At 39.1% G+C, this 14,661-nt stretch overlaps 1 protein-coding gene across 1 annotated transcript; it reads left to right on the top strand.

The window, feature by feature from the left end:
• The first annotated feature begins 5,272 nt into the window (after positions 1-5,272).
• Positions 5,273-7,935, top strand: LOC311112370 (homeobox protein Hox-A13b-like). The gene is made up of 2 exons (XM_084155459.1): positions 5,273-5,945; positions 6,350-7,935. Exons 1-2 carry the CDS (start codon positions 5,300-5,302, stop codon positions 6,589-6,591), a joined length of 888 nt encoding a protein of 295 aa, XP_084011585.1. The 5' UTR covers positions 5,273-5,299; the 3' UTR covers positions 6,592-7,935.
• The last annotated feature ends 6,726 nt before the right edge of the window (positions 7,936-14,661 follow it).

Here is a 14,661-nt window from a genome sequence, read left to right as displayed (position 1 = left end):
GATCTAGTTTACCAAGAGAGACACTGAGAGGCCAGGATGCCATAGGTCACACGATCACAAGGCTAGCCCATAAAAAGTCCATTAAGCACTGGAGACTAAGTGCAGTGTTATCTGCTTGCCAGCTATTACAAACAGAGCACCACTTTGGTCCTATAGAGCAGAGCAACCAGGCCAGGCAGGCCAAAGTGAAAGGTTTCCCTGGGTGTCTCTGAGTTAGCTAGAGAGCCTGGGAGTTCTACATAGAGCGTGCGTTCCAAATGGCACCATATTTCCTATATCATGCACTACTTGTGACCAGAGCACTATGGGCCCTAGTCACAAGTAGTGCACTTTGTAGGAATCGGGTCCAATCTGAGATGAAACCACTGTCGCAGGAAGAGGCAGAGCAAAGGGGATGCTGTTGCTGGTTGCACACACCCCATAGGTCTACTGCTTGTTTAGTTTGGGTTGGGGAGGGGGGCGGGATCACTGATACATGTTGTGGACTTGACTCTTATTATTTTTTATTTTTTTAGGCACAATGGTGATAAAGCACCGTTGTGCCTCAATCAATCTACTGTGACTATAAATGCAGTGCAGTTAGAGAAAGGATCATTAAAATGGTGTGATCTTGAATAGGAGTGTGCCCTCTTCCACCTCTGCAGGTTGTAGCGTCCCGACCAGCAGCCAACTGCACTGACAGAAGTGAGTAAGGAACTGTGTTCTGTTCCAAGTGCACAATATATTCCGAAGTTAGTGCTTTTCTGTTCAAATTTTATGGAGCCGACTGACAATTAGGGAAATTAAGTATTTTGCTCATAAGTGTTAGACATAAAGGGAATTTTTTACCAGGTTTGGCTCCACAAAAAATGCATGACTATTTTCTATATGTGTTGCTATTAGTGAATTAAATCCCCATGCCAGCACACATTCTGACTAGCAGGGATCAATAATGGCTGTCCACTCACTGAAAAGTACAGTTTATTACATACGCTATTTATAATTTATAAACTAAGCAGGTGATCCAGTGTTTGTAAAAACGAAACAGGCTACAATATTATATTGTGATATTACCTTCCTTTCTAGAGATTTCGTTCAAAAGAATAAAACAATATTGCATTTTTCTATATAATAATTCACTCATTCTCCTATAAGTTGGCGTAAGGTGTATCTACACGTAATTGTATTGTATTATCTAAAGAGCTACACACACTAGTCAGTTAGCAGAAGTCTGTACTGTTTTCAGGGAATTAATTCAACAACGCTCATCCCGCAGGACGCGTCATTCGCTGATTTTTACTTCTACGCCAACATTAATGTCAATTTGGACGTCAAATATAATAATAATTATGATGAAATGATAAATGGTTTAATAATAAGTTAATAGTTATGTTATTAGTTTAATAATTGTATTTATTCAATTTCGCATAGGACATCGCTGTTTGTTATTCACATTTGTGTTAGGCCTAACTAAAAATATTTTAGGGAAATGTTGTATCGCCTAGTATTTCTGAACTGTTTCTATTTCAAAATGTACCCTTAACGAACATTTTATTTCTATAACATCTGAAGGGTCATACTCAGACGAATGTTATAGCTAGTAGGCTATAGGCCAATTAACATCTAAATAGTTGGTTGCTGCAATTAAGCGAAGTCCTTAATGAGCCACGGCCAAATAATAAACAATACAATCATATTTAAGAAATGCAGTTCAAACCGGTTTATTGGATTAGAACAAAATGTGTACATTACCATCTACACAGGCCACTTAGCTACAAATTTGAGTCACATTCAAACTCAGTTCTTAAGTAGACCATCAATTTATAAAAAACTATACTTTAGAATGACAATATGAATAGGATTAGACTGATTCGGCGTTGTTTTATAGGACTATATCATTCGCAAAACAGTATTTCCAGGGGGGTGATTGCCCATTTTCATTATTAAAAGGTCTTAATTGACTTCTACCATCATGTGAGCCTATGTGTTTTATTTTGTGAAACGAAAAATACACCTATGAAGGCCTACTGAAGAGACACAGACACTCATACACACACATGATACACACGCACTATACACACGAACACATGGATTTTGTGTTGTAGATATGTGGTATTAGATACTTGCACATTGTTGATTTTCTGTCGAATTTCTATAAAGTGCATAGCCTAAAATATGACGTTAAAATAACCCTTTCAATATTTCAGCGGGTCAAAGGTGTCTTTGAAAATTACTTGAGCGTCGATTACTATGTCCTCTAGATCTATCAACCTTTTGATGAACGAATTTACGCAAGGACCCAGATATGATTTGTTAAAACTATAGGCCCAATGTATAGCCTCTTTCTACAGTGTGCGCTATGCCCACGCTGATTCAGGTCCCACAGTCAATGTGTGGCTATGGCACCGCAAGCCATATTTGTCTAGGAAGAGCCTGAGTGTGTGTCCATCATGCCAGATAGGAGTATAGGTTAGATCCCTTCCTTTCCCTCACCGGCCCACTCCACCACTGCACTGGGGGTCTGGCCATATTCGATGTGGGTAGTAGCATAGCGTAATTGTTTTATTTACTACTAGCTACATGACGCTTTTTCAATGACTGTGGTAGGGCGGCTAATGTCTCTACTGCGACCATTGAATTATCTCAAAGACGCATGAATACAGGCATAAATAACATAGGCCTAACATATGGTTTAACATGACAGCCCAGCCTCATTGAACTCGGCTCTATTCGCACTTCGCAGAGAAGAGAAGGGAAGGAGTTCTGACTGAGTTTAGCAGACATGGCGATGGCTGTGATATTTCCTGCCCACTCGGTTGGATGGCAATTATACCAAGGCTTGGAATGAAACACTTCAGTATAGTATAGCAGTAGGTCTAAAGCGGAGGCCTATCCCTCATCCCCTCCAAAAGAACTTGGTAACAGCATCGACCGAAACCGTGGAACCAGATTTCAATAGATATGTCCAATTGCCACAATCGGTGGTCGAAAATAAAAACTTTTTTGGCGGCAGTTTTGCAGGATATTGTATATTCGGGTCATGAGTCTTGTAGATCTACTATATGTCTACTTTTGGATCTCAAACATATAGGGACAGGCTATATATTGGGAACGGTGTAACAGGGAAAACACGGGCAGTTCAATAGCTATGAAGAATACAGGTTAAGACATTTTAGGGCAGTGTCACAACCAAATCCTAATTGTCTCCTGCAAATACCTTAACCATAAAAGGCACCTTCTCGGCCTATTGTCTTGGTGCTGGTGCTTGTAAAATGTCGAATACATTGTTATTCAATTATTCCAACCAACTACATCTAATGGAAGAAATGCTGTACAATTTGTTCATTCGTTCTCTCTCACAGACAAAGCCAGTGGCGATGTTGTAACCTGTAGCCTTTTGCTAATTCTAACTTAAAATAAGATATAGTCTAGCTTCGTTTTTTCTTTTTCTTTTAGACCCAATTTCCACATTTTATATTTGTGCACAAGTAAAAATGCAATTTCACAAACAGTTACATTGTCATTGATTCGAATAGATTAGCTCAATTCGTTCCTCTAGTAGCCTGTAGCCTAACTGAGATAGCCTGTTATTACCACGTGCATAACAAATCATGAGAGAGCAGAATGTTTCTCTCGTTCCTAATGAGCTGAAAAGCTGGTGCAGTTGAACTTCTCTTTGAAACCACAGTTTCCTATTGTCTGCTAATGTTTTACGTGTCTGAAATGCGAATGGAATAGGTTTAGGCCTGGCAAACTAGGAACTATGTCTTTAACCCTGGAGAAATGCCACGTCGGTAAACACGAAAACCGGTCGGATGGCCTTACATTTTTATGTTCAGCATGTTTCTACAATTACATAATTTCCTCACTACTTTGCCAAAAGCTCACATGGACAAATGAATACATATTCCCCCCCCCCCCCCCCCCCCCCCCCCCCCCCCCCCCCCCCACCCCACCCCAAGTCACTAAGAAATGCTACAGGCTATATTTAATAAGCGCAGAGGTTTCTTTAAACATCGTCAAAAGATCACCAAAGTTTATTTTCAACAATGTATTTGGGGTTGTTTTTTCACCTTTCCTGAAGGAATTCAAGCCATACGGTCAGTGGTTGAATGACAACAACATATCTGGCTAGACGGACTGCAACTAACTTTCAACTTGACCTTGTCCTTTGCCTCCAGCAGTCTAACCCATATATGTAAAAGACCTCGCTGCCCAATAGTGTGCTAGCTGCTTTCTGTGGGTAGGTTATAAAGCCTATAAGAGACTGAACAGCAGATAGTATGAAAATGTATGCACTCACTAACTGTAAGTCGCTCTGGATAAGAGCGTCTGCTAAATTACTAAAATGTAAATGTAAATAAAATAGCAGTGTGTTTCATGCCGTGGCATGCATGGTTTACTTTTCAGTGAATTTTATGCACATACTATTCATGATTTCCTTTACAGTTTGCATGACTGATATTTCTCCACCAAAGCATTTTAATGTAGTTTCACCTTCCTTGATAGCATCATATTAGCCCAAAACAAAAGTAGGATACTTCGTGTATAATTAAATTGTGGGATAAAAACGTATCGAACAAAAACATGGATTGGTGTATTTTGCAGCACGTTGTTTCCAAGCTCTGCGCATTCTGGTCCTTTCCAGACTCACACGGTGTAGTAAAAAAAAGAATATACATTAATGAATTTGATTTGAATCAACCCATTGAACAATTTCGTATAAACTGCCTTGTTTAATGTTATTTATTTAACCTTTATTTAACTAGGCAAGTCAGTTAAGAGCAAATTCTTATTTACAATGACGCCTTGGCCATATAACTGTTGATAAATTGAAATGCGGAATGGTTGCATGCATAAATCTGCGTCCACCGCCTCTCCATTCTACTGTTTTTATCAGCATTTTGACAAACAGGATTTTAACGTGTCAGTCTCCATCCATGTGATGTTTCCTCAGCAAAATGCTAGGCTATAAACCAAGAATGACATCAGACAGATTCCAATGAAGAATGAACCACAACTATGGTTACCTGTATGATATCTCGAAACTACTCATCTTGTTTAGAAAATGTAGTCCCTTTCCTCCTAAATGCTATATTGTTTTAGCGTATAAACATTTTGGGCATGGATCTGCATTATCTGCAGTCTAGACGTTTATCATCATCTTTGCATATCACGTGCCTGGCTTTGCCCAATAACCTTGCGATCTTTAGGTCTACACAGGCGCGTGGGTATCAGTTACTCTCCCAGATTCCATATCTCTTTTTTCAGTCGTGGGGATTTTTTAAAAAGAGCTGGTTGTCTCGATGTAGGGCATGCTATGACAGCGTCATTACTTCTCCATTCGCGCTGGATTGACCCGGTCATGTTCCTGTATGATAACGGTTTGGATGAGATAAACAAAAACATGGAGGGGTTTGCAGGAGGCAATTTTGCAGCAAATCAGTGCAGGAATTTGTTGGCGCATCCGACGTCCCTGGCTCCAAGCACTACCTACACGTCGAGCGAGGTGCCAGTATCTGGCATGGGCGAAGCTGTCAAACAATGCAGCCCCTGTTCCGCAGCTCAAAGTTCCTCAAATGCGTCCTTGCCTTATGGATATTTTGGCAGCAGCTACTACCCGTGTAGGATGTCACACGGCAGCGTGAAGTCCTGCGCGCAGCACTCCTCTGACTATGGGGACAAATACATGGACACATCCGTTTCAGGAGAGGAGTTCCCAGGGTCCAGGGCGAAGGAATTCGCTTTCTACCAAGGCTATTCATCCAGCCCTTACCAACCTGTCTCCAGCTATCTGGAAGTCCCGGTGGTACCCACCCTCAGCGGACCCACCGAGCCCAGGCATGAGCCTCTTCTGCCTGTGGAGCCTTATCAGCCATGGGCTATCACCAACGGATGGAATGGTCAGGTTTACTGCGCTAAGGACCAGCCACAGTCAAACCATCTATGGAAATCGTCAATTCCAGGTATGGGCTTACGGCTATTTACATTTTAGTCATTTAGCAGACGCTCTTATCCAGAGCGACTTACAGTTTAGTGAGTGCATACATTTTCATACTGGCCCCCCGTGGGAAACGAACCCACAACCCTGGCGTTTATACATTCTTAAATGTTTTCACAAGCTTATGCATTATTTGTATTTCAACATTATAAACCTCACAGTTTTTAAAAATCAAAAGTAGAAACACCATCATTCGTCCTGCGTTGTTTTTCCTTTTACAATTAGCATATTAATCATTCGTTTGAAGAAATCATCATCCATCTTGTCACCGTAATGTGAATTGTGGATAGGCACGACAGACCCAGTCGTTATTGGAAACTATACTACGTTTCTAGGCTAATTAAGCACGTGTTTATGCTCTTCACACAGACACTGTATCTGGAGGGGATGGCAGCTCTATTCGACGTGGGAGGAAGAAGCGCGTGCCATACACCAAGATACAGCTGAAAGAACTGGAGAGGGAGTATGCCGCCAATAAATTTATCACAAAGGACAAACGACGAAGGATATCTGATCAGTCAAACCTGACAGAGCGACAAGTGACTATCTGGTTTCAGAACAGGCGAGTAAAAGAGAAGAAGGTCGTCAACAAATTTAAGAGTCCCAGTTAGCTGTATGTGGAACTACTGAAACAAAAAGACCAACAAATGAAGAGACTTGATGGGTGTTCAATGAAAATGAACTATATTATAATTTATTACACAATATAAGGCGTCTCCTCGGCCGCCATGGGTTGTCTCTGTTTTTGGAGGTCCACTTGGCAGTATTTTTTTTTCTTTTTGGTCGTAATTAATTGAAACCATTCGATGTCCTGTGTTTGAAGGAAATGGGGAAATAACTTCCTCCTTGTTTATATATTCCGTCTCATACTCTTTTCGACGGACATATAGCTTTTATCAGTTTTTACCATCTGTTCCCAATATGCTACATAACTCATAGCCAAAAAAATTAAATCTCAACTCAGAAGAACATAGCCTCCTGTAATTGGAAACGTAAAAACTAAAATCAGTGTGGGACAATTCCATTTTAGCTCCATCAGAGTAAGAATTAATTATTCAAAAAATTGCGCATAATTTATATTGACGGTTTGAGATTATTTGTTGAATTTGAATATAGATTCCCTGAATTGATTGATTTTGAAATGTTGGCGAGAGCGCTAATGCGCAACCCGCAAATCCTGTAGGCCTGCGAATATTATTTTAAAAGCTGAAACATTTCTCATCACAAAATGGTTGAGCTATTAATTAGTAAATTGCTTTACATTTACCCTATGCATTCTGTGAATATTCGGTTAATTATAAACGATTAGATTTTTTATTCTGTCTGAGTAGGCTATGTCTTTTCCCATACAATAATTATCATCTTAACTCTCTGTTTTATGCACCAATTATCTGCGCAGCCATCATCGTTTGAAAATGCTGTATTTCGTTTTCTATCATAACAAATGTAAAGCCATATAGCCAATAAGCTCTTCCCAATAAAAGTTGGAGAAACCCCATTACTACCTTGTAGCCTAATGTTCATATTTTTTCTCAGACAAATGAAAAGTCAGACTTTACAAACGAGCATTGCTTTTGTAAGAATGTTTTATCTCGGGGTTAGTTTCTTAGCGTTTTATTTTTCTTGAATTTAGGTAGGCTACAAGCCTATTAGACCTATGATTAGCGTTGATAAAACGAGTCAAACATACATAGCTTTCCTTTTTGTCATTTAATGTTGTAGAGGCCAGCAACATTGAGCCCTTATAATACCAGTAGGCTACTGTAGGAAAAATCCCTTACTGATGATGACGAGATGGCAATGTTGCCATCTGCTGCCGGATCTGCGTCATTGCATTTGATGAGTTCAGGTGTAGGCCTGACCATTGCCAAACTGAACAAAAATATAAACGCAACATGTAAAGTGTCGGTCCCATGTATTATGAGCTGAAATAAAAGAACTCAGAAATGTTCCATACACACAAAAAGCTGATTTCTTTCTAATGTTGTGCACAAATTTGTTTACATCCTTGTTGGTGAGCATTTCTCCTTTGCCAAGATAACATTTTACATTTTAGTCATTTAGCAGACGCTCTTATCCAGAGCGACTTACAGTTAGTGAGTGCATACATTTTTCATACTGGCCCCCCCTGACAGGTGTGGCATATCAAGAAGCTGATTAAATATGATCATTACACAGGTGCACCTTGTGCTGGGGACAATAAAAGGCCACTCTAAAATGTGCAGTTTTGTCACACAATGCCACAGATGTCTCAAGTTTTGAGGGAGAGTGCAATTGGCATGCTGACTGCAGGAATGTCCACCAGAACTGTTGACAGAGAATTGAATGTTAATTGATCTATCATAAGTCGTTTTAGAGAATTTAAGAGAATTCAACTGGTCTGGCAACTGCAGACCGCGTGTAACCACGCCATCCCAGGACCTCCACATCCGGCTTCTTCACCAGCCGATCATTTGAGACCAGCCACCTGGACAGCTGATGAAACTAGGGAGTATTTCTGTCTGTAATAAAGCCCTTTTGTGGGGAAAAACTCATTCTGATTGGCTGGGCCTGGCTCCCCAGTGGGTGGGCCTGTGCCCTCCCAGGCCCACCCATGGCTGTCCCCCTGCCCAGTCATGTGAAATCCATAGATTAGGGCCTAATGAATTTATTTCAATTTACTGATTTCGTTACATGAACTGTAACTCAGTAAAATTGTTGATGTTGCTGCATGTTGCGTTTATATTTTTGTTCCGTATATTTTGATATATGGCTCTGACCATGGCTTAACCCATGCAGGTGAAAAACATGGAATGATACATTATCCAAGATTCCTTCATGTGAGCAATGTTGCCGAATGGAAACGATTCAGTATTGAGTACTATAGGAAATGGAAAGGCATACACTGATGTACGTAATATGTATATGATTTTACTCAATATGACAATAATAGCGAAATTGTGTCCATTTGTGTGTTAGAAAACAAAGAGCGAAAGGGAAATCCACTTTTTTACTATTCTCAATTGAGAACTTCAAATATGTAATACTGTCGTGGAAACCTATAGCTAATATTGCCTTGTGGATATAGCCTTAGTATGATTTTTTTTTCTTTTTCAAATGGGAATTAATGCATTGATTTAAATGTGGCTAATATTTGGCAATAATGCGTGCACGATATTTAGTCATCTGATTACGTTTTGTTACAGATTAGTTAATGAATCTCCAAGCTGGGCCTATATATGTAAGGTTTGTCGATGCGCCCCAGTTGTTTTTTTTAATCACTTTTAAAGAAAGGCAGACACTATTGTGGATATAATTTATGATCAAATGCTCAACCCTTAAAATTCTACTCAATATACATTTTAGTAGACGCTCTTATCCAGAGCGACTTACAGTTAGTGAGTGCATACATTTTTATTTTTTATACTGGAATCGAACCCACAACCCTGGCGTTGCAAATGCCATGCTCTACCAACTGAGCTACATCCTATCTCCGTTCCGCCTATAACAACTTTAAATGTAATGTTATGAAAATTGGACATTCTCAGAAATGCTCAGGGAATTAGTGTGGATATACTATATAACATTTATTAAACTATATAAAACTAAATATCAATTTGGCAGAGAAGGTGTATAGCTGTTCTATGGATCAAATGACCAGAGCAAAAAATATACAAGTAAATAAATAGTTAAATATGAGAGAATATAACATGAATCAATAGACTATACCTAAAATCAAAAGATGGGCTATAGAAACATATTTTTTACAGTCATTATATATACAGCACTAACTACGACTGAAAGGATGAAGGTCAAATCAAACGTTTCAACTTAAGCTATACCGACTGGGGTCATATTATACCCAATAAAAGGTAGGCCTGTATCTTGCAATTAACACTTTTGTGAACTATTGACAAACATAGAGAGAGAGAGAGGTAGGAGCAGATCGGCCGGCTTCAGCAGGCAAAACATCACATGACAACATCATAATAACTAAATACAAACTATACATTATATAAGGGATAATCAACGAGGGGCTAAGCTTCTATGGAAAAGAATGAACGAAGTGGAAAGTGTGTTCCACGACGTGCTAGCGAGTGGAACTGACCTTTCACGGAGGTGCATTATTTTCCAGAGAACGCATAGAGCCCCGAGTTGATTATCCCTTTTATACCATGGCTATAATTGAACACATTTGCCACTAGAAATGTGTTCATTTGTCGGTAGAAATGTGTTCAACATCCACTGAAGTAGCTAGCAAGTTTACTAGATAGCTACGGTAATGTTAGTTGCAGTGGTAACCAATCAAACAGACTTGCTAGTTTAGCTAACCAAATCATCAGTCCTAGCTTGCTATTATGAAAATATAATTCAACAATACCAATACTGTTTTCAATTCGACTTTTGCTTTCAAAAGCAGCTCAAACAAAACATGTAAAAATTAACTATAGCCATTGAATTCTACCATGCAAATATACCGTGCGTTATAGGGAAATAATGCACGCTCTAGAATGCTCTTCAAGCCAATCAGAAAGGAGTATTCAACAATGCCATGGTATAAACAGTCATAATACAAAGACAACTATATGGTAATACATACATATCCAAATGTGTGCGTAAAATAGTGTGTAGTTGCGTGCGTAATGCGTGCTTAAAAGTCAAACATTCTATCTATCAGAAGACACCCATGATGTAGAATACAATCATACAAGGACTAATCCCGTGGATGTCAACTATATATTTGAAAAGGACATGGGGAGGCAGAGTAGATCTAGGAAACAGGTTACTTGTTTAAACCTTTAGGAACAGCTGTGTCCAGGAGGTGGATTCACTTCTCGTTTAAAAGGGCATGACCAAATCATCTCTTAAATGGATTGTTACTCAATGAGTTGTTTTTAAATTATAACAATGAGTTAATTTTGGGGATTTCATTTAAAGCATGCTAATGGTGTGGATTGCAGTCACTGCTTACAAGGTAAGGAAACAAATATGTAAATATGTCAAATCGCTGAACTGTCCCTTTATGCCATACCCACATTATTCAGTTTGTCCCACCAAGGAGAGGTCCCACTAAAGTTGCCAGGTTGAGGGAAATTGTGGTGCTGGAGTTTGTGAAAGTCTGGACTGGAGCCTCTTACGTATATAACCTGGGCCCTATTCACCAAAGAGAAGAAAACAAACTGGAAAAGGGAGAGGCTAACCTGAACTTGTCCAATAAAAACACCCGTTTTCATGCGAAAAGTTTTCAATTGCAAAACGTTTTCCTACGGTGTGCACTAATGGATTCGATTTATGATTGTGCTGTTTTTGCTGCCACCCAAAGGCTAATTTGATACATCAGATATCTTCTTAAACCAGAAAGATAATTGAAATAAAATGGGCAATGGGAATTCCAATTCATCCCTGCTATACTTTATTTAAAAATATATATACTCTTGTTCTATTCAGATTTTTCTAATTCATGCAATTGTGGTTTGACATTCAAGTGAGCAAGTCCGTACACATCAATTTAATTGAATCAAATATAGATACTCGTTTAAATAACTGTTTTAAACTTCTGTACGCTTGCCTTGGACATGTACAGTACCCATGGAAGGAATACTCCTTGCACATGTTGCCTTACAGCCTGGACTTTCAATGGATTGAATTAGAATATTCTTCACATTACTTATTGCCCAATTTCCAACACCAATCCAAAAACATAAGTATTGTAGTGACTGTTAAAGGTGCTTTGCTATGCAATTAAATGGCTCAGGGGTCTACAAACATTCCCGTTTTTAAAATGTGACGGTTTAAACAAAAAACTCGTGGAGTAGTCGATCAAATTATCAAATGTAATGCTACACTATACTCTCTTAGAAAAAAAGGGTTCGAAAAGGGTTATTCGGCTGTCCCGAAGAACCCTTTTAAGTTATAGAATGCACCTTTTTTTTCTAAGAGTGTATTGTCATTATAATTAGTTATGGTAATAATAAAATAACATTACGTATGCCTGCTAGAACTATACTGCTATTTACTAATAGTAATTGTGATAATAATAATAATAATAATAGGCTATAATAAGAAAGAATGGTAGTTAATGGTGTGATTACAAATATGACTTTATTATTACAACGATTATAACCTTATAACTCAAGTAAATAATATCTAGGGGTTCACATGTTGAAAGGTCCGTCCCACACCCAAAGCTGTCTTTTTTTTAAAAAAACGTTTAGTTTGTTGCAACAACACATCCAATGCATCCATGGTTCTTATGGCACTCCCAAATAAAGCATACTCAGTTACTCCCTTTTCGTTTCCATAAGCATCTCTTGCCGTACATCTTCCATATAAGTATATCTTGCCGTATATCTTCCATATAAGCATCTCTTGCCGTATATCTTCCATATAAGCATCTCTTGCCGTATATCTTCCATATAAGCATCTCTTGCCGTACGTCTTCCTTTATCATGATGCCTTTAGAGATGAGATTAGGTCTATCATGCCTCTTCTCTTCTCCTCTGTGCTCTGCTTCTCCTGCTGCCAGCCGTCTCACCTAAAGAGGCAGTATAGAGACAGATTTAAAGCTGTAATCTTCCCGCCACCCATCTCATCTACTGTAAAGAGGTAGTATAGAGAGACATTAAGCTGTGACGTTCCACATTTCCAAGTGCAAGGCACTTGGGTCGTAGAAATATAGACTAAACTCCCCCCACCCCAGCCTGAAGAAATGCTCGTTAAAAGTTAGTAAGGCCTATAGCGCCTATACAGAAAATAACATCTAAATGGCATAAATATGAGAGCGCGCCAGTGGAAAAATGTCTCACACCCAAAGAGAGTAGTAAAGTACAAATGTTTTCTATTTAAAATCAGTGGCAATGGAGCGTGTAAGCTACATAACTAAGTTACCACTTTTTCTATTACACCTGCCTCTCACATGTTGACGAGTTCTTAACGAGACCATTCCATGCATTCTTGGCTATGGGTATAGGCTTATTTCATTCGGCTAGATTGGAAAAGTCATCGAAAACACCATAATTTAGTTAAACATGTCAAATCATTGCAAAAGTTTTTAAAAATTCACCAATATCTTAGGCGTATTGATGAGCTTGCTGGAGTATATGTGTTCATCTTGAAAGTGACTACACCCATTTGTTGATCAGCCATGTTAAATCTGAACAACAAAAAAGGTCAAACAAACAACTCGTATGAAATAGCTTTATGTTTCATGTCATTTATTTTTCAAAAGTAAAGTTTAACAGCCTATTTTATTTGTTGACAACGTTTAATTCGAATTTATAGGCGTTTCAAAGCAGCCTTAACAGCCAATAATAATGGACGATAGAGCCAATTCTCACGTTTTTATGTTTAATGTTTCAATATTTGGATATATTCTGCTCTAAAATATCAGATTACGGATTCTAAAGATTATGTTAAATGTAGGCTATATATTGCAAATTATGCCTACTTGCACTACTTATATGGTTTCATTGGTAGGCTATAGGCCTATCTGGTTTAATTGGTAGGCTATAGGCCTATCTGGTTTCATTGGTAGGCTATAGGCCTATCTGGTTTCATTGGTAGGCTATAGGCCTATCTGGTTTCATTGGTAGGCTATAGGCCTATCTGGTTTCATTGGTAGGCTATAGGCCTATCTGGTTTAATTGGTAGGCTATAGGCCTATCTGGTTTCATTGGTAGGCTATAGGCCTATCTGGTTTCATTGGTAGGCTATAGGCCTATCTGGTTTCATTGGTAGGCTATAGGCCTATCTGGTTTCATTGGTAGGCTATAGGCCTATCTGGTTTCATTGGTAGGCTATAGGCCTATCTGGTTTCATTGGTAGGCTATAGGCCTATATGGTTTAATTGGTAGGCTATAGGCCTATCTGGTTTCATTGGTAGGCTATAGGCCTATCTGGTTTCATTGGTAGGCTATAGGCCTATCTACCGAAATGATTGCCAGATTTTCATCATGATGACAAATTTGTGATGACAAATTGGGATATATTATTTACAACATTTTAACATATGGTTATAAAAAGACAATCGTTTCTCAATACACAAAGAATTTTGAAGTATTTCGGCTAGTGACCTGTCCAATAGGGCAGGGTTTCCCAAACCCGGGACCGAGTTTGGGAAACCCTGCATTAGGCCTATCAAACAGTTAACGCGAATTAACCGTTAACGAGAAATGTGTCACGGTTATACACGAATGAACTTCATCCGGGGCACGGGGCAGGGGTGTTTGTGACCCCTTTCTCACAAATAATGACCCTTTCCCTTCCCCGAACTTGAGTTCTGCAGCACGCAAAAAGAGACTGACGGTGCAATCTGATAGATGGGCTATATGTTACCATGTGTTATCCTATAGAATACAACAAACGACATACTTTAGCATATATAGTTAGCCTAAGGGCCTCGAGGCATGCTTACAGAGAATAAAAACATTAGGCTTTTGCTATAAAGTTATATTCTTTAACGAACCATTTAATCGTTCAATATTTCGTAGCCTATAGGCCTATATTACATGCATTCCAAGACATTACAGTCTCCATTTTACGCACAGGCCTAAGTACTCACCCGGAGCCTTGTTTTGAGTCTCGTTTCATTGAACTTCATGAATGCCAGCTAGTCGTCTGGTGAGCATTCCGGCCGCAGCAGTCCCCACATGTCTGTTCTGACAATGGCAACGACACAGCCAACGGCAAAGTGCTTTAAAACA

This window comes from Coregonus lavaretus, assembly GCF_964263955.1.
Source record: "Coregonus lavaretus genome assembly, chromosome: 3".
Taxonomy (NCBI): domain Eukaryota; kingdom Metazoa; phylum Chordata; class Actinopteri; order Salmoniformes; family Salmonidae; genus Coregonus; species Coregonus lavaretus.
The sequence above is the reverse complement of the archived record's forward strand: the minus strand, read 5'-3'. Positions and strand labels throughout refer to the sequence as shown.

Coding starts and splice junctions, on each gene's coding strand:
- LOC311112370 (XM_084155459.1), top strand. CDS start 5,300: ATGACAGCGTCATTACTTCTCCATTCGCGCTGGATTGACCCGGTCATG. Junction 5,946..6,349: donor ATGGAAATCGTCAATTCCAG/GTATGGGCTTAC, acceptor CTCTTCACACAG/ACACTGTATCTGGAGGGGAT.